The 23,806-nt window shown below is 39.7% G+C and overlaps 1 protein-coding gene across 1 annotated transcript in view; it reads left to right on the top strand.

Moving 5' to 3' along the window:
• LOC114667235 (voltage-dependent P/Q-type calcium channel subunit alpha-1A-like) overlaps positions 1-23,806 on the top strand; it is a 476,759-nt gene that overhangs the window by 425,471 nt on the left and 27,482 nt on the right. Inside the window, exons 43-45 of the mRNA XM_051920739.1 lie at positions 10,445-10,554; positions 18,607-18,742; positions 21,946-22,059. Coding sequence (XP_051776699.1) covers positions 10,445-10,554; positions 18,607-18,742; positions 21,946-22,059 — 360 coding nt within the window. The remainder of the gene's footprint in view (positions 1-10,444; positions 10,555-18,606; positions 18,743-21,945; positions 22,060-23,806) is intronic.

The raw sequence follows: 23,806 nt of genomic DNA, 5'->3' as shown, positions 1-23,806 counted from the left end.
TGAAGCCAAGGGGATAAATCTTACTGTAGGTTAGGTTAAAATAGATTCACTGGAGTTTACTGGCAAATATGTCATAGTTATCATTACATACATTTGTGTTTAGCCTTAAACAGGAGAACTGGTGCCATCTAATAGATAGATAGATAGATGTGAAAGGCACTATATAATAGATAGATAGATAGGTGAAAGGCACTATATAATAGATAGATAGATAGATAGATAGATGAAAGGCACTATATAATAGATAGATAGACAGACAGACAGGTGAAAGGCACTATATGATAGATAGATACTTTATTAATCCCTAGGGGAAATTCACATACTCCAGCAGCAGCATACTGATACAAAAAACAATATTAAATTAAAGATTGATAACAATGCAGGTATAACAGACAGTAACTTTTGTATAATTGTAACGTTTACCCCCCCAGTGGAATTGAAGAGTCGCATAGTGTGGGGCAGGAATGATCTCCTCAGTCTGTCAGTGGAGCAGCAGGACGGTGACAGCAGTCTAATATGCTAAGGCGGCAGGCTGTCTTAAGATTCTTTAAACTCCAAGTCCTCCTGGAGGTTCTGTTGGCTCCAGCCGTGTATCTCCTGTGCATATGAAGTTTCACGTTGTCTTTCTTGCTAAGGCAGAGACGCGCACAGTGCAAAGCTCTCTGAGGTACCTCAACAGCATGAACAGTGATGATGTCAGATCAGGATATAAGAGTTAACTTGGTAGAGCCCATCACTGGAGACAGTATGAAAGGAAATATCAATCTACTTGAAGGTGAATGTCTAGCCAGAGAACTACTAGGCAGTACTGTTTACAGTTCCTTGCATTTAGGGCTTAAAGAATAAGAAGCACATTCTGGACCTTTTATCTGTAGGATGAATCCTTCCAATTTGGAAAGATATTCTTTGAGAGGGAAAAGACATTTCTTTAATATATGGCACATCTTTTTTTCCCTAAGCAGTAATTCTTCTAACGAGTTCCACCCTATGATTTCATCTAATATTAGATGATCAGTTGTTTTTAATATGGGCTTATAGAGCCTTCTACTTCATTGAAGCATTTTAGATTTTTACCCTGCTTCTTTTCAGTTTTTGTTTTGCTTTCAAATGGTCTTTTAATTATTCTTGAGTAGCTAACCACGGTGCCATTCTGGGTAGCATTCTTTAGCTTGAGCATTTCTTTTTAAGTTTATTGATTTTCTTAACCCAATTAAGTAGAAAATAACTAATGTGTTTCACATTTATTAAATTAGAGTGATTTAAATGACTCACCGAATTCACTTAATTAGATGATGCTGTTGTGTTTGTTTCATTAACCTTTGGGTTTTTTTTTTTGGTTATATTCATCATTCTTGCCCTATCTAAACTTGTTTCATTTTGACAATATCTGCTTTCTCAGGCAATTCTGTGCAGTAATCAAAACATAGACGTTAGGGGACCTTGCGTACATTTTTATGGTGAATAATGGTAATAAACTGTATGGAAAAATCCAACTGTACATAAAAAAATCCTTGTATGAATCCTGTGTGTGTTTTCTTGTTTAGATCTCCTCTCACAGGCACACAGTTTTACTGCTTTTTCTCATGGTGGCACTTTGCTTCCTTTACTTTGTCTTGTTAACTCTAATGAATGGGCCAGTTTGTAAGAAGCAGAGATGTAACCCAATTCGTGTTTTTTTTTTTCATTTTTATAACAAAATTATTAGTCCAAAACAGATTATATGAAAAGATGTATCTTATTAAGAGTACTAATTTTACATATAAACTATTGAGAGGTTTTATACTTTGCAAAAAATCATACAGAGCCAAAATTTAAACTTCTGATTTTACATGTTGCTACTTAAGCATGAGTTTGCACAAGTTGGCAATATTATATTTTATATATATATATATATATATATAATATATATTATATTATCCATCCATTTTCTAACCCGCTGAATCCGAACACAGGGTCATGGGTGTCTGCTGGAGCCAATCCCAGCCAACACAGGGCACAAGGCAGGAATCAATCCCGGGCAGGGTGCCAATCCACCGCAAGACACATACAAACAGCACACACTAGGGCCAATTTAGAATCGCCAATCCACCTAACCTGCATATCTTTGGACTGTGGGAGGAAACCCACGCAGACACGGGGAGAACATGCAAACTCCACGCAGGGAGGACCCGGGAATCGAACCCAGGTCCCCAGATCTCCCAACTGCGAGGCAGCAGCGCTACCCACTGCGCCACCGTGCCGCCCATATTATATATATATATATATATATATATATATATATATATATATATATATATATATATATATATATATATATATATATATATATATATATATATATATATATATATATATATATATATACAGTATATTTATATATTATAATATATATTATTTTATATATATATATATATATATTTATATATCTGCGGTGGGCTGGTGCCCTGCCTGGGGTTTGTTTCCTGCCTTGCGCCCTGTGTTGGCTGGGATTGGCTCCAGCAGACCCCTGTGACCCTGTAGTTAGGATATAGCGGGTTGGATGCTGGATGGATGGATATTTATATATTATATATATAATATAATACTATATTTAGGGGTCGGAGTGGTGGCTCTGAGGCTAGGGATCTGCACTGGGAATCGGAAGGTTGCCGGTTCGAATCCCATAAAATGCCAAAAGGGACTCTGCTCTGTTGGGCCCTTAACCTGCAATTGCTGAGTACTTTGAGTAGTGAGAAAAGCGCTACATAAATGCAAAGAATTATTATTATTGTTGTTGTTATTATTATTAATTATTATTGTTATTAATTATTATTAATATATTTTGACGTTTCTAAAAACTGGGCATATCTGCTTCACTGCTGGCTCCTCATAAAATATATATCTAGTCTGAATAAAGCTACAGGAGCAAAAGAGATGACAGAATAATAATGTGGTACTTGTGCAATAAAATGTAATATCTATACAGGTATTTGGAGGAAAACAATTACTAGACGGGGCAGCACGGTGGCGCAGTGCCTCGCAGTTAGGAGACCTGGGTCGCTTCCCATTTCCTCCCTGCGTGGAGTCTGCATGTTCTCCCCATGTCTGCATGGGTCTCCACCCACAGTCCAAAGACATGCAGGTTTAGGTGGATTGGTGATCCTAAATTGTCCCTAGTGTGTGTGTGTGTGTGTGTGTGCGCCCTGCTCAGGGTTTGTTCCTGCCTTGCGCCCTGTGCTGGCTGGGATTGGCTCCAGCAGACCCCTGTGTTAGGATATAGTGGGTTGGATAATGACTGACTGACAGTTACTAGACATTTTTGAACCTATAAATTGTGTATAAATAAGGAAGCAAAGATACCCATTTAAATCAGAAAAATGCCTCCATGTAAAAGTTCTGGAATAGCTCGGTCTTTTATAATAGCTGTGGTCATTTGACAAAGAGGTACATCATTATGTGTTTGGTATTATAAGCTCTTATCCTTCCTTTTTGTCTCTATTTAACTTATGCAACATTATAACAACATTTTACTTTACTGTCACATGTGCCAAGACCATAACGAGATCAGACATCATAATGATTACCAGGTCAAGTGACAACAGTCATGGAAGCCATTGTTAATTTACCATGCTGAATTGTTATATATGGCACTGTTATGGGCATACACTATAGAGAAATAGAGACGGCTACAGGTCTCGTAGCCAGACAGATTGATAGATGTAAGTCTTGATTAATTACTGCGGAACAATCAGTCTGCAAAACAAGAAGAAGAAAAATTCTTTTTCCTAATGCTTACCAAGCAGCTTACTCTAAAACTCTGTTTGAACAGAACTTCTGGTAAAAGGTTTTGCTGGTTCGTCTTGCTTGGGCTCATGGTGCCACAGAGCTTATGCGTGGATTGGATGGCAGCCCAGTGAAAGACGCTGTCAGCAAACCTGGAGGAGAACTCCACCAACCAATAACAGCTGACAGACCTTCATTTACTTAGAAGGCAGTTGAAGACAATGATGAAAAATGGCCATGTCACCTATTAGAAAATGAAGATATATTTTCAAAATCGAAAAATAAAAACTTTGGAACAATTAAGACAAGAAGAATAACCTCCCCAATGTTTAACTTCCCATATGATGTAAGCATTGGTCTTCATTTAATACGCTAACGGTCGCATGGCTCAGTATGTGGACTGTGCTTTTCCTGTCCGCCTTGAAGTGCTGTGTTATGTCCGATCAAGTGCACACTTTACATCTGGATACACCTTACCTCTATTATGGAGCCTTAAGGACAGCTCAGCTATAAAAGGAAGGACCTCCAGTGCCACAATGTCAAGCTCTCAATAAGTGCAACTCTGGCTGATAAGGAGTGCCTGAAGAGAGAAGATTTTATTTCATTTCTTCTAAAATACTGTCTGTTACGCAGTGCAATTTACTGCTTCACAACTGGACATTTGACATCTAACATCGATCTTCCTGCAATAAATTTGTGTGTTTTTTTTTTTTGTTTTGTTTGAAATAAGCTGTTTAAATGACTTTTTTATTCATCATGTTGTTCAAGTAGTATGTTTTCATGAAGGGTGTATCTCGTTTTGTCATTAAAACACCAATAGAGAAGTAACGCTTAGAAAGATATATCACTCTCCTAAAGATCACAGGAATTTAGCAAACGAGCGTTGTTGGGTAAAATGTAAAGTATAGGGGTTAGTCAGGGTTTTTTATTTTCTTTCTTTATTTTTTTCGTTCTTTGGTTAACCTCTAGTACCCCACTGTGTCCTTGCTCTTTGCATCCTGCTTGCATGCATCACTTTTCCTAACCAGAAATCTAACATTCTTCAGAAACAGGCTTTCTTTTCCATCTGTGCATGTTCCAACCTGCTACTGACACGGCACAGATGTCATCCCATCCCACTGATCAAGCCATGAAACAGTAATCTTTGCCACACTTTTCTCACCTACTGTTATGAGTCTCAGGAGATGGTGTGTCGCCTCTGATCACTTCTGCACAACAGCCAGCACTCGCCCTCTCCTGTTACGACGCCTGGGTGATAATGCTTCAGAAAATAATAGTATGAGTAACAACAGAGAGTGCAAAATGAGCCAGAAATGGTCTTTGACTTTGTTCCAAAAAGCCAAACAGGTGTACAGTGTGTCTCAAATAATCCCGATCGCCCCCATATCCCTTGCCCTTTTCATCTGTTTGGTGTTTTGAAACACGTATGCCCAAGTGCTTTTAAAAACGGGTTCTATAAATCGCTTCTCTACTGTATTCATTTGTTTTTGGGAAGTTTATGTGACACAAATTATTTGACCACAGTAAATGTTCTGGATGAATTAGAATAAATTGTTGTTGGCAAAACAAAACCAAATTCTCCAGACATAAAAATTTGAAAAATGTTCGTGACATTTTTTTTTTCTTCAGCGCAGGACTAAAACATAAATGTCATGGATTCCGAAAAGAAAATCAGCTTTGCAGTTTGATCTCTCGCACAGACTTACCATACCATAATTATCTCTTTCATACTTGGAAGCCACAGTTTTGTATGCAGAATTTATACATTTAATTTTGCACTCTTTTATAAGCTTCAAGCGGCTAACATTTACTTTTTTAGCTTTTGCTGGTTTAACCATTTAGCTGCCAGAGGTCTGAAATTCGCTAAATTGATTGCGTAACAGTGGCGTGACTCCTTCAGTAATCTGTTCCGGAGTAACTTTAAGAAACATTAAACAACATATGACCTTTTTACAAAATGCAATAGTGTTTCTTACTTCAGTCACTATAGGGCTTCCACTAGCAGAATTGTGATCTAGAGCTTTGGTCTTCAATTGTTGTTCCTGATGTACCATTCAAAGAGAATTAATGAGAACCAACAAGTAAACTACACTTTTACCACTTTTCTGTAACAGCAGCAGTGGCGGACCGTGCATTTCACACCTAGGCCTTCAGTAGTGCTCCATCTGAATCAACCCGCCCCTCAAAATCTAATTTATGGTTATAAAAACCATCTTAATATGCAGAAATACAATGTAAAGAGCCGTTGCATCGCAGATAGATAACTCCTGTAGCCACAATAAATGTCTTTATTGAATAGACAAACCAAGGGTGAACAAGTTCCTTTCTACTGCAGCTACAGCCGCGACACACATAAAAAACATCAATAATAACTCATAAACTTGCAATATTATTTAGGAAAACCACAACATTTTACTCACCAAAAATTCGGATTATTTGTAAACAAAATCCATCCTCCTCTCTTTCCTCAAAAACAGTTCAATTACTCTGTCGTACAGATTTTCCATGCGCTTCAGTTCCATCACAAAGTCCCTTTCTATCGCCATCGAAGCTAATGCTGAAAGTCAAACCTGCCCTGTCGTATTTCTGGCATAAGTTTTAATTTGCTTTAGGGCTGAAAATGTCTGCTCGACAGAAGCAGTGGACACGGGAATGGTCACCGCCAAACATACCAATGTGTACAGCTGCCCCATGATGCTCTCATTCAGATTTTTCTGATGAAGCAAGTCAAGGAGATCAGTGGGAGATTTTCCTGCAAAATCATCCATGGCATACATTACAGTCAGTTCTGTTTTTAGCCGAGACAGATCAAAAAGTGCTTCGTGCACTCGGAGCGCCTGCAGTGCGTTCAGTGGCCTCGTAGAGTTCCTCATATTGGCTTCTATCTCACTCAATGGTGTCACAGAACTCCTTTACCCTAGCAGACAAAACTGCACATCCAGTTTTTTGTCCTGTAGTATTGAAAAGAGAACATCTGAATACTCAAAAATGCCATTGAATGTGTGAAGCAAAAAACAAAATTCAAAATCATCCAAACGTGCTTTAAATCCATCAGCACAGCGCACTGTGTCCTCATCATACTCGTCATGATGCTCCAGAATGTGATGAAACAGTTCCTTTAGAGCATCTGTCTTCTCTTTATCCAATCAACGGGTCTGAATACGGTGACGTTGCCGTACGCCTGCTAGAGGGCCCTAGTGAAACCAACTCAAAATCTGATTGGTTGAAGCAACAGTTTCATTGACATTTATTTTGTGTTAGAGGGCCTGCAGAACGGATTGTGAAGGCCTCCTGGCAGACTTCTTTGACTTTGACCCTGCCTGGCAACAAATGATGGCTGAAATGTGATTGGTTAAATGCTTTATTACGAAAATACATGTCTGGAAGCAGCACAACCATCGGAAAAGCTATGAAAGGAAGCAGACAGACTATTTGGAATTATTTAATAAGTATTCATGGACAAAATATAATTAACATCAGTTTGTGATTCAGATAGTTTTTTAGGCCAGCAGAGAAGGCCTTGCAGGCCCTGACGGTCCGCCACTGAATAGCAGCAGGCCTAATAAGACACCTACGTCATTTTTTTTTTATTATTATTAATGGTGAACTTGGCTTTCGCAATTTGTTTTCCTTTTTCAAATACACAAGGATGCAAACTGTTTCAATTGTCTAAAAGTTGTACCATTGCTTTAACAAGTCACACAAAGGCAACAATAATCTTTCTATTATAAAAAAAAAATCTTGGGAGGGAGACTAGGGAGACGAGACGTGATCTTCTCAGAAGACACTTTGACATCCCGCAAGAGACACTTTAATGTGACACGAGACAAGGCAGTGAGACAACATTTAAAACAAGTCCACGGACATCTAACCAAGCAGTTGTTGGAATGCTGTTGGCAGACACGCTTCATGTGTTCCCAGCTCTTAAAATAATGACAAGCAGAACACGCAGCTTGCCAGCAGCAGCAAGCCAGTTGATGATCCGACCACATCTCCTTAGCGTGCGTTCAGCTCCTCCATTCACCCTTCACAATGCAAACGGCAGAGATACGAAGTGGCAAAAGGACAGCTGCTGTACAGGCTTTGAAATGATCAACATGCAGCGCAACAAACAGAACACACAGCTCGCCAGCAGCAGCAAGACAGCAGCTGATCCGACGGCATCTCCTTAGCGTCTGTTCAGCTGCCCCCTTCACAACACGAGTAGCGTTATATGTCCTGCGAGAAAGAGATTTAACCACGCCTGGGGCCTGAAATAAAGGACAAGTATTGTTTTTACAACATCACATGAGACATCATTTAAAACAAGTTCACGGAACATCTAACCAAGCAGTTGTTAGAATGCTTTTGGCAGATGGACATCATGTGCTCCCGGCTCTTAAAATAATGACAAGCAGAACACGCAGCTCGCCAAAAACAGCAAACCAGCAGATGATCCGACCACATCTCCTTAGCGTGTGTTCAGCCCCCCCATTCCCCCTTCACAATGCAAACGGCAGAGACGCGAAGTGGCAAAAGGACAGCTGCTGTACAGGCTTTGAAATGATCGACCCTAAACGTGACAAACAGAACACGCAGCTCGCCAGCAGCAGAAAGACAGCAGCTGATCTGACGGCATCTCCTTAGCGTCCGTTGAGCTGCCCCCTTCACAACACGAGTAGCGTTATACATCCTGTGAGAAAGAGATGTAACCACACCCGGGGCCAGAAATAAAGGACAAGTATTGTTTTTACAACGTCACGTGAGATATCATTTAAAACAAGTCCACGGACATCTAACCAAGCAGTTGTTGGATTGCTGTTAGCAGACACGCTTCATGTGCTCCCAGCTCTTAAAACAACGACAAGTGACAAGCAAAACACGCAGCTTGCCAGCAGGTGGTCCGACCACATCTCCTTAGCGTGCGTTCAGCCGCACCCCCTTCATATGGCGAGCGGCAGAGACGCGAAGTGGCAAAAGGACAGCTGCTGTACAGGTTTTGAAATGATCAACGCAAAACGTGACAAGCAGAACACGCAGCTCGCCAGCAGCAGAAAGACAGCAGCAGATCCGACAGCATCTCCTTAGCGTGCATTCAGCTGCCCCCTTGACAATGTGGGCAGCGTTATACATCCTGTGAGAAAGAGATGTAACCACACCCGGGGCCGGAAATAAAGGACAAGTATTGTTTTTACAAAAGTTTTAAAGGAAAAGTGAAAATAATGCATATGTAACAATTCCCATGAAAATAACAATCTCTTTAAATTGTATATCCGGTAAACCAAACCCGGGGGGTGGGCGAGCAGGGGGCAGAGACCCCTAGTCTTTCTAAAGAATGGAATACTTTATCATAGTAGTTAACTTTATATATGTCAGTCATAGAAAAGGGATACAGCAGCAAAGCAATATAGTTTACCTAAAGCGTAATATACCCAGGAAAAGCTAATATAAAAATAAATTCTGATACTCACGCCATTTTCTGTGGGTACAAATCAGGAGTTAAAGGGCTCCAATGCCACACCACAGGTTATTTTGTTGCTTTAAATAATATTATTGTGTTCTCTGCCAAAAAAAAAACACTATACAAAATAAAGGAGTGAGTGAGGAAAACTGGGAGACCATATAGTTAGAGGTAGTTAGAGCTGCTGAAAGTGCTAAAACATTTTAGTGATTAAAGCAAATCAAACGATTTTCCGTCTTTCAACTGGTTGTTCAGGGGATGAAACAGCCCCTCAGGCAAATAATGTAAAAAAACAAGCCAAACATAACTGAGCTAAACTCAACAATTCAATGCACATGCAGTTTACTTGTTTGTTCTGAGTAGTCGCTCTATTAGCAAACTAAGAGTTAATACCTGGTGAAACTCGTACTCTTGGTCTATAACCCTTATTACTGCCTTCTTCAATAATACACTACACTCCAAGATCTATGCGTATGAAACTGATGCTACGTTCACACACATAAAATCCACGCAAACTAAATTTGATCTGGGATCTACTATTTGAAAACCACTGCTCTAGAGTTCATGGAGGTTACTTAGTTTGCGATGAGGCCACCTAGTGTTTGAAGTGTAAAGCACAAGGCTTTCTGTTAAATCCATACTTTTTGTCCCTGAACAAGAAATTCATGTGCAACTTCTCCATTTGCAGCAGTATGGAAGCAAGTGCTCTCTGCTGTATTTATAAAAGTCATGTTCAATATACCCCAAATTGGAATAAGTGGGTTTAAAAATGACTGACTTTTACCAGTGAGGTAGTGTTTTTAAGTCTAAAGTAAACATTCTTCCTGAAAATACAGGAATACAGTATGGAATATCAAAGTGTAATACGGATATTTCATAGCAGATGCATTTTTAAAGAGCAATACCTGTGCAGAATGATCTGCGCCTTATTGGAGCAAAACTTTCTTCAGGGCATAGTCCAGACCTCACATTTGCATCCAACTGGTTACCGGTATTCATTTACTGATTTAGCAGAAGGCTGGAGGTAAATGAATTGTTGGCATGAAACATCGGCATCCTTCAGACAGCAATGTGCTGAGAGTTCACAACAAGATGCTAACAGATACCCTCAATGCCACCCTGGCTGCTCTTATCCTTGCTGTCTCCTGCTGCCGGTGGAGCCCCATTGCACTCTGGATGTTGTATCTCCATTCCCATAAGTCTGTCTGATACAAGCTCTAGGCCATGTTGTATCTCACACAGAATCGAACGCCATTAATGTTTCAGCGCATGGAGCCCCCTTCCCCAACACAGGATGGTGGGCAGGGAACGATTGGCCTACCTGATATTCAGCAGGACCCCGGAGGGAATATGTGAGTAACCTGTTTTTATTTTCTCTCATTTACTTGCTTTTATGTTAGGATATGTTCTTGGAATGCTGGTAATAGGCTGGTGAAAGATGTTGTATTGTGCTGATTTTTCATAAAATTATGTATACCACCTTTTTTTGTAAGCCCCATCTTAAAATGTGCACCAGTTAGTAAAAATATTTTCCAGTCTCATACTTACCATTGCTTAGTACTTTTGAAGGGTGGTGTTGTGTGTGATTTAAGTTTATACCAGCAAAGGCTTGAGTGTTAATAAAATGAATATATGCTTTTTGTGATCCTCAATTTGATAAGCAAGGGTTAAGTTGTCATTTTCAGCATCACTGACTCCTACTAACTTTCATTGCAACCAGTCATTAACTTAATGACTAATTTGTGATTGTATAGGCCACCTTACCAAGTTGTATTTTTTAACCTTTTCCCATATTCACTTGAATCTGAATATCTCTTTTAAATTTTTGTGACCAAACACTAACTAACAAAGGTCTATATTTTATTCTTTAGTGTAGCATGTTTTAATAACATTACCATTTGACCACTCACTGTGATCTTCACCTATAAGGAATATTCTAATCTCAGTAAGATACTTGCTGTAAATTGAGCTGCCCTCTTTCTGTGTTGTGAAACGCAGTATATTGTGTTAACAATACAATGAAAAGAGTCTTAGAAAATCAAATCAAAGTCATCCTGATGCACAACTGCCTTATTCCCTGTCATTTTATAAAAACAAAAAAAAAGTACAAGCAAGCGTGGTAAAACTTTACATAGTTAAAGGGTTATGCAACATTAAAAATGGATTTTTTATATAAAAATAAAACTATAAACTTCACCTGAAATCAACGGAAATAAACATCAGAAAATTTTTGAATGTCACTGAAATTGGTTCTTACTTAGGCTTTGCAGAACTGAAATTTAAAAAATAAATGATGTTAAAGTTACCTGGAGCTTTGACTTCTATAATAAATATGGCTTATGTTCAAGCTTCTGGTCTTATACACAAATACAGTAACATTCTTATCAGCATGACGTCTCTGAATATTGATAGTAATGCAATACCAACAAAAGCCACAAAAATACAACATACACAGAATTTAACATGTACAGTGGAACCTCGGGTCACGACCGGAAATTGTTCCAAAACTCTGGTCGTAACCCAATTTGGTTGTGACCCGAAGTAATTTTCCCCATAGGACTGTATGTAAATACAATTAATCCGTTCCAGACTATACGAGCTGTATGTAAATATATATTTTTTAAAGATTTTTAAGCACGGCTGGCGTCCTGTCCGAGGTTTGTTTCCTGCCTTGTGCCCTGTGTTGGCTGGGATTGGCTCCAGCAAACCCCCGTGACCCTGTAGTTAGGATATAGCGGGTTGGATAATGGATGGATGGATTTTTAAGCACAAAAATAGTTAATTATACCATAGAATGCACAGCGTAAAAGTAAACTAAATGTAAAAACATTGAATAACACTGAGAAAACCTTGAACAGAGAAAACTAACATTACAAGAGTTCACGCTACAATGTTACGAACCGCTCGCTGTAAACACTTTTTTTTAATGAGTTTTAAGCACAGGGAAAAAAATTAACATTTGAAAAATCCGTAATTTATACAAAAACTAACCATAAGCAACCAAGAAAACTAACCTTGCATGAGTCAAGTTCTGGCATGAAGGAAGTGAGGAACTGGGTGGAGAAGAGATTATGGTTTTAAGGTAAAGTCCCTCTGCGCGATGCACGTCTGACCAAGAACAATGTACTGTACAGGGAGAGACTGAACACGAACCGGCGAGTACGAACCGGAAGGGAAACAAAATACTGTAGAGCACAAAGAGTTCACAGCAAATGCACAGGGAGAGACTGAACATGTGCGGAAATCATTGGCGCGTATGAACCGGAAGGGAAACTGGCTTGTTCGTCACCTGAGTGTGTGGTTGTGAACAGATGCAAAAGTTTGGCAAACTTTTTGGTCATAACCCGATTTGTACATGTTCCGAGACGTTCATGACCCGAGGTTCCACTGTATAGTCAAGAAACCAATACTTAATATTTGATACCCAACAAAACACTCAATACCAATTTTGATTGGTTAAAATATATGTTGAAGCTTTAATAAAGGTGGTGTGAGTAAGAAGATAGTCCTTATACTGTTTGATTGCTCTCACTGCCCTACCGAGTGTCTTGACACAGCGTGCCATTTATTATGGTAACTCAAATACACACAAAAGAAGGGCCAACCAGAGGCTGTGACATGAGAACAAAACACTTTTGATGTGGCTAGCGTGTGACTTTTTCTCCATTTACAACAAGAGTACAGTATACAGTGTGAAATTGCTGGCTGCTGTACATTTTATCAAATTTCTATGGATTGCTGCATACATACAGATATATGTTTAAAAAACGTAATACTTATAAAGTATTATGTGTACTTTACAGAAGCTAGGCCTTTCTCAGTCATTACGCCAGAGCTGCCATGATGAAATTACAGTTAAATAATTTAAATCTGGTACAAATAACTGTGAACCAGCTATCTGCTTAAGCATTTCTTCATTCTTCTTCTTCTTCTTTCAGCTGCTCCCGTTAGGGGTCGCCACAGCGGATCATCTTCTTCCATATATTTCTGTCCTCGTCATCTTGTTCTGTCACACCATCACCTGCATGTCCTCTCTCACCACATCCATAAACCTTCTCTTAGGCCTTCCTCTTCTCCTCTTCCCTGGCAGCTCTATCCTTAGCACCCTTCTCTCAATATACCCAGCATCTCTCGTCTGCACATGTCCAAACCAACGCAATCTCGCCTCTCTGACTTTGTCTCCCAACCGTCCAACTTGAGCTGATCCTCTAATGTCCTCATTTCTAATCCTGTCCATCCTCGACACATCTTTAACTCTGCCACCTCCAGCTCTGTCTCCTGCTTTTTGGTCATTGCCACCGTCTCCAACCCATATAACATAGCTGGTCTCACTACCGTCCTGTAGACCTTCCCTTTCACTCTTGCTTATACCCGTCTGTCACAAATTATTCTTGACACTCTTTCAATTATACACGAATATTTTAAATGAAAGACCAGATTTTAAAAATTTATTTCAAATAAACTGTATAAGACAGAAACACATTCCGCACATCACTGGATAGAGGAAAGTTCAAAGTTTGGTTCTGTGGTCCATGAGGTGGCATGCACTCAACACGAGCACCATGTGTAGTGTGGCAAACATCAAAATGGTACACCATTTCTTGCCCCACGTGAGTCAACTGGTCCCTAGTTACTAAATTTACAGCTTCCTCAAATCGATGTCGCAAATCTTGAAGATTACCAGCCATAGGTGGAACAGACACTCTTTCTTTAACGTACCCCCATAGAGAAAAATCACAGGGGTTAAGGTCTGGAGACCTGGGAGGCCATAAACGATGAGCAAGATCTTGTTGTCCACCTCTTCCAATCCATCGTCCTGGAATGGTGTCGTTCAGGTAATGCCGGCCCACCAAGTGGAAATGAGGTGGGACATCATCTTGCATGAAAAAGAAGTCATTCAAATATTCTAAAAGTTGGGGAAACAACCAGTTTTGTAGCATGTCTAGGTATGAAAATCCAGTCAGTGTGCTCCACAAAAAAAGAAAGGTCCATAAACTTTGCTTGCAGAAATGACACAAAACACATTTACCTTCGATGAGTTTCTCTCATGTTCGACGATTTTGCAAGGATTTTCATACCCTCATATTCTAACACTGTGGTAATTAACCTGACCAGAGAGATGGAAAGTTGATTCATCTGAAAAAAATTAGTCGTTTGGGAAAATTATCCTCTTCCATATCCTCCAGAATTGCAGTGCAAAATTCAAACCTTTATTTATGCTCGTCATTAATTGCAACTTGTAAGGTTTCATATGCAGAGGCTGTCTAAGAACGCGCCATACCGTCACTTGAGGAATTCCAAGTTCAGTGCTTGCCCGTGATGTGCCGAATGTGTTTGTCTTATACAGTTTGTTTGAAATAAATTTTTGAAATCTGCTCTTTCATTTTGAATAGCCCTGTACTTGTTAATGCTCATCAAAGACTGTTTTGGGAACTTTCCAGACAAATCACATAAAAATGGGGGATCCTTGATATTTAATAAAATGGTGGCCTAAAAGAAGTATCTCAGATCATGAAGGGAATAAGCAAACTGGGTAATACCTCTTCCTTCATCAGCTCTTTGGCTGAGGCACAAGGGGAACACAGTCTTATACCAACACCTTTAAGCAGGGCTTAGTAAATGTTGTTTATATATTATTTTTGGAAATACTTTTCTCAACAGAAAGTGACCAATTTTGATAATGATATAGCAGAATCCCCAAGATGAGAATATAGTAGTAATGTAGTAGTACTGTTATGCATACAGAGTACAGTAGATGTTTATACGTAATACAGACTTCATAGCCATAATTTAATCCCCACTTAAGTGTGCTGTCACAAACTCCACAAAGAGCCATAGCAAGATTTGGGACAGCCACCCGTATATTTGGTTTCCTGGCTGGATAGCACTGATGTCCACAAAACCGAGTCCAAAACAGAACTGAGGGAATAGGGAAAGGGTGGAGGTTTTTAAAGGGGGTGACAGGAAGTGAGGTCGAAGGGGTCGGGCTCATAAGGGTCTTCAACCATAGGCTCAAGCGCGGACGTGACATCACAGGGGCCAGAGCCGGCAAGGTCTTCATCCATAGGCTCGGTCCCGGAAGTGACGTCAAGAGGGCCAGGTGGAATCTCCCATGAATGGTCTGCAGGAAAGGGAGAAAAAGAGTCAGTGCCCTCTGCCACATCCCGGTCTGAGTCGGAACTCAGTCAAGCCCTTTAGCTGCCTTCCACACGCACGAGTGTGACAACAGTCTATAAAATACTAGTCTTATGGCCATGAGCCACAGGGACCCCAACAGCCCTTCTCTATGTGTGTGCAACTGTTACACAGCCTGCAGTGTGTCTCCTTCCTTGAAAAATATTAAAGAGCTCTCTGTATGACTGATAAACTCCATCAGTTCAATAAATAGATAAATTGTCATAAAAGGTGAGGGAATTGCTAACGAATTTCCAGTGCAGCTTCTTAAACATACACAACTAAGTAAATGTAAAGCTCCTCTTCATTCAGAATAACTGATTTGTGTACATACACAGCAAAAGTGCCAGAGTACAAAATTGAATACTTTTACTTAAAGTATTAAAGTAACTATTTACATTGCTTTCATATATAACTTTAAGTCTTTAATTTAACACTATAATTATTTCTTTGTAGTACTGACAGGCCTTTAATGACCTCCTGGGTCATTAAAAAGAGTCGGTGCCCTCTGCCACATCCCACATCACTCAAGCCCTTTAGCTGCCTCCCATGCACACGTGTGTGACAGCGCTCATGTTGTTTGTCTTGATGCAGCATAAACTTATGTAGTGGCTTTCTTTCCAATTTTGTAAACTCACTGTTTTAATACAAAAGCATGCCTTACATAAACACTACAAAAGGATGTGTGCACATATATAAAAAAAAAACAAAAATCGTGAATGAAAAAAATAAATTGCTTAAATGTTATTTTTTTTTGCATGCAATTATTATGGTTAACAAGATCTATTTTATAACTAGTTTCTGTACAACATCCAGTTAATCTATTTTTTCAGTAGTTTTCTTCATGTGAAAAAAAAATCACAATTTTTAGTTCCATTCTTACCGTGTAATTTTTGAGTTTCCCTGACAGTGAATTCATTAAAACATAATCACCCAACCTACAAGTCAAGTATATCCCTTACTGAGATTGCAAATTTCTTAGGATCCACGAAACAGCAAAACCCTTGTTAAATGGGGTTAGTCCATTGCTCATCATTGACTGCCCATTACGAAGGTGCTGCTGATGAGTTATTTATTATGAGTTGAACTTCAAATGACTTATTTCTCCAGTTTTAATCATTTAAACCATTGTGTCTTGAAGGCCACAATATTTGTGAGAAAATATTTTGTAAAAAGCATATAAACGAGGGACGTTCAAAAAGTTTCCACACTATTATATTTTCGTTGGAAACTGTGAAGGCATTAAAAGGTTGGTACGCCGCTGGGAAAACTGCATCAAAAAGGAAGGTGACTATGTAGAAAAGTGATGTCATTTGTTTTTGAAATTCTTAATAAATAGAGTTAAAAAAGTACGGAAACTTATAGATAGATAGATAGATAGATAGATAGATAGATAGATAGATAGATAGATAGATAGATAGATAGATAGATAGATAGATAGATAGATAGATAGATAGATACTTTATTAATCCCAATGGGAAATTCACATACTCCAGCAGCAGCATACTGATACAAATAACAATATTAAATTAAAGAGAGTGATAACAATGCAGGTATAACAGACAGTAACTTTGTATAATGTTAACGTTTACCCCCCCTGGGTGGAATTGAAGAGTCTCATAGTGTGGTGGAGGAACGATCTCCTCAGTTTGTCAGTGGAGCAGGACGGTGACAGCAGTCTGTCGCTGAAGCTGCTCCTCTGTCTGGAGATGATCCTGTTTAGTGGATGCAGTGGATTCTCCATAATTGACAGGAGTCTGCTCAGCGCCCGTCGCTCTGCCACGGATGTCAGACTGTCCAGCTCCATGCCTACAACAGAGCCTGCCTTCCTCACCAGTCTGTCCAGGCGTGAGGCGTCCCTCTTCTTTATGCTGCTTCCCCAGCACACCACCGCATAGCAGAGGGCGCTCGCCACAACCGTCTGATAGAACACCTGCAGCATCTTATTGCAGATGTTGAAGGACGCCAGTCTTCTAAGGAAGTATAGTCGGCTCTGTCCTTTCTTACACAGAGCATCAGTATTGGCAGTCTAGTCCAGTTTATCATCCAGCTGCACTCCCAGATATTTATAGGTCTGCACCCTCTGCACACAGTCACCTCTGATGATCACAGGGTCCATGAGGGGCCTGGTCCTCCTAAAATCCACCACCAGCTCCTTGGTTTTGCTGGTGTTCAGTTGTAGGTGGTTTGAGTCGCACCATTTAACAAAATCCTTGATTAGGTTCCTATACTCCTCTTCCTGCCCACTCCCAATGCAGCCCATGATAGCAGTGTCGTCAGCAAACTTTTGCACGTGGCAGGACTCTGAGTTGTATTGGAAGTCCAATGTATGTTGGCTGAACAGGACCAGAGAAAGTACAGTCCCCTGTGGCACTCCTGTGCTGCTGACCACAATGTCAGACCTGCAGTTCCCGAGACACACATACTGAGGTCTGTCTGTAAGATAGTCCACGATCCATGTCACCAGGTATGAATCTACTCCCATCTCTGTCAGCTTATCCCTGAGGAGCAGAGGTTGGATGGTGTTGAAGGCGCTAGAGAAGTCCAGAAACATAATTCTTACTGCACCACTGCCTCTGTCCAAGTGGGAGAGGGATCAGTGTAGCATGTAGATGATGGCATCCTCCGCTCCCACCTTCTCCTGGTGTGTGAACTGCTGAGGGTCGAGGGCGTGGTGGACCTGTAGCCTCAGGTGGTGAAGCAGCAGCCGCTCCATGGTCTTCATCACATGTGACGTCAGAACTTTTTGAACGTCCCTCACATTATCAGGTTCTTTAAAATACATAAGCAAGTAAGCAAGGTTAATAAAGCCTTGAGTTCATTTACAAGTGCCAATTTGCCAATAATTGATAGACTGGTTGCAGTTAAAGTTGTACACCTAAAATACCCCTCACCAATGCTTGCCCTAAAACTGAGGCAGTTATGCCTAATTTAGCTTTTGTAATATGACAACATGAAATTAATCATCTCATTTGCAAGATGTTCTGATGAAAATAGTACAGCACAATAATCCTATTTTCATTTTAAGCATGAGGATCAAGTTTTGATTTTATTTAAAAAACATGGTGGTGTATTTGGTAATGCAGCAGGTACCTGTGTCTTCTCACATCTTTTGGTTGCAAACTGTGGTGTTTCCTGCATGACGAGATCTAACTGTGAAAGATAAGAAGTGATGTGTAGCTTTGTCATTTTATTGAGATTGTAACGCTTTCTGATCTTCTGCCATGAAGCTTACAGGACAGAGAGATGACAGGAAGCCAGTCCTGGGTGACTGCCAGAGCACAGGAAATGTTCCAGGAAGCAGGAAGCTGGAGCTCTGAAAGAGGACACCCAGACGATATGCAGGACACTCGGCACAACCCACAGGTAGAGCTTTAAAATTGCCGAACTAGGAATTGGGACAGCCGCAAACACAAACACCTAAGAAGTCTGCAGAGAGTGGAGCTAACTGCATTACACTTGTTTATTGCAGAGAAAACTTTTGTCAGACCATGAAACCTCTGAAAATGTGACGAGCAACCTTTTTGGCCAAAGATAAGACAGTATGCCCTTACAGGAAATTACTTGTAATAATATTTTTGACATTGTTGTGTGACATATCCAATGACCCGCTACTGCCACTGATTGTAAAGAAAATGAACACTAAAGTCATGCTATGTGATGTGTGCCCTGACGTTGTCCTACTCTGATAAGCTCTAACTGCACCCTATACACCCTGTTTATGCCTGTCTTCTTCAGATGATTTTGTGATCTCAGTTACATAGATGTGTTTGATTATTAATTAACTTTATTTTAAAAGTATGGTGAAACAAAGGACAATATTTCAAAAGAGAGAGGGTGGCCACATCACTTACTAAAGTAACGCCCTACTCTTCTTGATTTTCACTGTGTGTTGTCTGCTACACCCATGAAGAAAGAATAAGTCACTTCCTTTTAAAGTACTATTGATAAACTCTTTCGTGTGGCAACATGTTAGGGATAATCAGTTTATGCAATAGATTATCCACACTCCCTTCAGCTCATGACGTCATGCTGTGCCATTCCAATCACTTGGAGAAGTTAATTCTCACCTCATTCACTGTGTGCCTCCCTTGGGTTAGAACCACAGAGATGCACTTCATAGCCATAATTTCCATGAGCCATTAACCAGTTTTGTCTCGGTTTTCCATTATCCACATGTTCCTGTAAACTCAATGCCGCATATGGATTGTATGGATTTTATGAATTGTAAAGATCACACATAACTGCTTGTATAAGTTGGCACACAACTGGTGCTGAAGGAATCAGATTCAGGATCACCAAGAAGGTAAGTCCAGCTACAAGAATCAAAGCAATCTATTGTAAAAATCACCTGAGATGCTTCTACTTGTGTGAAAAAAAGAAATGAAGTAGATGCTTTCGTTGTATGGCTTCATGTTTTAGATACTGTAAATATGGGTTCTATTCAGTATGGACAGGATGATCATTTTACTCTGTGGCATGCTCTCTCAGTTTCTTTTTTGGGGGATCCAATAACCTAGGACCCGCACAGAGAGGCCTTCAAAGTGTTTCTTTTGAGGCACAACAATAACTGTACAGCTGTGCTTGAAAGTTTGTGAACGCTTTAGAATTTTCTATATTTCTGCATAAATATGACCTAAAACATCATCAGATTTTCACTCAAGTCCTAAAAGTAGATAAAGAGAAACCAGTTAAACAAATGAGACAAAAATATTATACTTGGTCATTTATTTATTAAGGAAAAATTATCGAATATTACATATTTTTGCGTGGGAAAAGTATGTGAACCTTTGCTTTCAGTATCTGGTGTGACTCCCCTTTGCACTAATAACTGCAACTAAACGTTTCCGGTAACTGTTGATCAGTCCTGCACACCGGCTTGGAGGAATTTTCGCCCATTCCTCCGTACAGAACAGCTTCAACTCTGGGATGTTGTTGGGTTTCCTCACATTAACTGCTCACCTTCAGGTCCTTCCACAACATTTCGATTGGATTAAGGTCAGGACTTTGACTTGGCCATTCCAAAAACATGAACTTTATTCTTCTTTAACCATTCTTTGGTAGAACGACTTGTGTGCTTAGGGTCGTTGTCTTGCTGCATGACCCACCTTCTCTTGAAATTCAGTTCATGGACAGATGTCCTGACATTTTCCTTTAGAATTCTCGGATATAATTCAGAATTCATTGTTCCATCAATGAAGACAAGCCGTCCTGGCCTAGATGCAGCAAAACAGGCCCAAACCATGATACCACCACCAAAATGTTTCACAGATGGGATAAGGTTCTTATGCTGGAATGCAGTGTTTTCCTTTCTCCAAACATAACGCTTTTCATTTAAACCAAAAAGTTCTATTTTGGTCTCATCCGTCCACAAAACATTCTTCTAATAGCCTTCTGGTTTGTCCACGTGATCTTTAGCAAACTGCAGACGAGCAGCAATGTTTTTTTTGGAGAGCAGTGGCTTTCTCCTTGCAACCCTGCCATGCACACCATTGTTTTTGAGTGTTCTTCTGATGGTGGACTCATGAACATGAACATGAGAGAGGCCTTCAGTTGCTTAGAAGTTACCCTGGGGTCCTTTGTGACCTCGCCGACTATTACACGCCTTGCTCTTGGAGAGATCTTTGTTGGTCGACCACTCCTGGGGAGGGTAACAGTGGTCTTGAATTTCCTCCATTTGTACACAATCTGTCTGACTGTGGATTGGTGGAGTCCAAACTCTTTACAGATGGTTTTGTGACCTTTTCCAGCCTGATGAGCATCAGCAACTCTTTTTCAGAGATCCTCAGAAATCTCCTTTGTTTGTGCCATGATACACTTCCACAAACATGTGTTGTGAAGAGTAGACTTTGATAGATCCTGTTCTTTAAATAACACAGGGTGCCCACTCACACCTGACTGCCATCCCATTGATTGAAAACACCAGACTCGAATTTCACCTTCAAACTAACTGCTAATCCTAGAGGTTCACACATACAAATATGTCATATTCGATCATTTTCCTTAATAAACAAATGACCAAGTATAATATTTTTGTCTCATTTGTTTAACTGGTTTCTCTTTATCTACTTTTAGGACTTGAGTGAAAATCTGATGATGTTTTAGGTCAAATTTATGCAGAAATATAGAAAATTCTAAAGGGTTCACAAACTTTCAAGTACAACTGTATTTGATTCTGACTGTAATGTACACATAAAATCATTTTAGACTATTATTTCTGTTGATTCAGTGATGTCAGATGATAGCTATATCAATCATCTGGAGTGATTTCATAAGTGTACTATAATATGCTATAGTATACTAGTAGTATAGAATAAAAATGGCTTAGAGGTCATAGCTGAACTGTTCTTTATATTTACCCTTTTTGGTTGATAATTAAACATTATCCCTTTTTGCTCTGTAGAAGTCATCTGCTTACAACATATTTGAACAATACTGAAGTTGGGAGGTGGCACTCTTTTCATGCCTGGAGTGCACATTGACCTGTGTTTAATTCAGGTTCTTTCTATAGCAATCCTCCTCTAGGACCACACCCATCCAGTGACACTTCCTCTTCCTCTGTTTTGCAGTCGGTAGAGATGAGAGAGATGGGGCGGGATGGTTACTCCGACAGTGAGCACTATCTTCCTATGGAAGGGCACGGGAGAGCTGCTTCCATGCCTCGGCTTCCTGCAGACAACCAAGTGAGCACCTCCATCCTTTCACACTCGTACCCTTAACACCCCCCTTTCCCCGTTTCTCATGCCACTGCACTATCCTCTCTGCCTCAGAGATCACATTGTAAAGGCAGGCATGGAACGACAGATGGCAAACAACAGAATGTTGACTTTTTGAGAAAGCAGGATTTATGCTACAGCTGGACTTTGGATATATATATAATACATAAGTTATCCATACAACAAGCATTGAATACCATCTTAAATGTTCATAAATACAAAAAACAACCAGAAAACAGGTAGAAGGTGGACAGTAATTTTCCCAAATGCAAACACTGCCTGTTTCTCAAAGTTCAGAGAGGTGTCAGTAAATGTTGAACATGATCTGGAACAAGTTCTGAGCATTTTCAGTTTCTTAACTTCTACCTGCATTGTTAATGTAGAGCAAATCCTTATTCTTGAAGTTAGCCTGAAAAATAAGTACATTGCCATTACTACAATGGCTTAATTTAACATAAAGTTCTTAATGTGAGTATAGGAATAATAAACGTTCCAGCGGCGATTTGCTTTTCTCAGACAAAGGTTATCTTAATTATAAACACATAACATGTATATTTTATTTGTAAGTTCCTAAGGGACTTAATTTACGTATTTGCACCTTTTTCATCACCCTTTATGCATTTAAAATCCATTATCCCATTAAGCCAATTATCACTCACATTTGTTATGTTTTTACCCTTAAATCTACATTTCATTTACCACCCATATGCTGCACTAACACAGAGTGGTGGCTCGGAGGCTTAGGGATCTGCACTGGCAATCGGAAGGTTGTCAGTTCGAATCCCGTGATTGCCAGAAGAGACTCTGCTCTGTTGGGCCCTTGAGCAAGGAAGGCCCTTAACCTGCAATTGCTGAGCGCTTTGAGTAGGGAGAAAAGCGCTATATGAATGCAAAGAATTATTATTAACAATTAATCTGTAAAATTACAGCCTAAAATGCACAATCTTTTAGGCATTCCTTTGAGTGATAAAAGACATGTTGTGATGTCTTGCTACATTGGAAACAATCACATTCAAGTTTATTGTTATGTAAACACATTACACTGAAATTCTCATTCGTATGTCTTCTCAGAATAGTGACAAATAATGAATGCAGCACCAACAAAAAGACACATAAAAATAAAAATCTATATAAAAGTTGTCATTTCAATGCTTAGCCTGCCTACTTGCACTGAATCAGAGTTCCAGATACAGGGGGTCCTGGGGTTACGACACAGTTCCGTTCCTACAACAGTGATGTAACCCGAATTTTGGTGTAAGTCGAAACACACCCTAGCCCAGCGTTTCTCAGCGTATTTGCGACCTGAGTTTTCATAACAGTTTTAGTCGCGCCCCACTAACATTTTTTGGAAAGGAGCCCACTAATACCAATTTGTTCTTTTTTAATTATTGATATATCATAGATGCATATTTTATCATACCTACTTAACTTTTATCGACATTTATCTAACTCTATATTTATTTTTCTAGTATCAGAATGTAGTTTACGTAAATTTGTTTAGGTTTCAATAGATGTATTTTTCATGTTTTTGATTCTTGTTTTCTTTTTTTCACCTCTTCGCGTCCCCCTTTTTGTTACTTCACGTCCCCCTAGGGGGGCCCGCCCCACAGTTTGAGAACCACTGCCTTAGCCTAAGTCACTTACCTATCCTAACCCATTTGCAAAATCATAATCTAGAACACAAAAACACAACTAAGCCACAGAAAAAGGAAAA

The sequence above is a fragment of the Erpetoichthys calabaricus genome, chromosome 17, assembly GCF_900747795.2.
Source record: "Erpetoichthys calabaricus chromosome 17, fErpCal1.3, whole genome shotgun sequence".
Classification (NCBI taxonomy): domain Eukaryota; kingdom Metazoa; phylum Chordata; class Cladistia; order Polypteriformes; family Polypteridae; genus Erpetoichthys; species Erpetoichthys calabaricus.
This window is presented reverse-complemented; position numbering and strand designations above follow the sequence as displayed.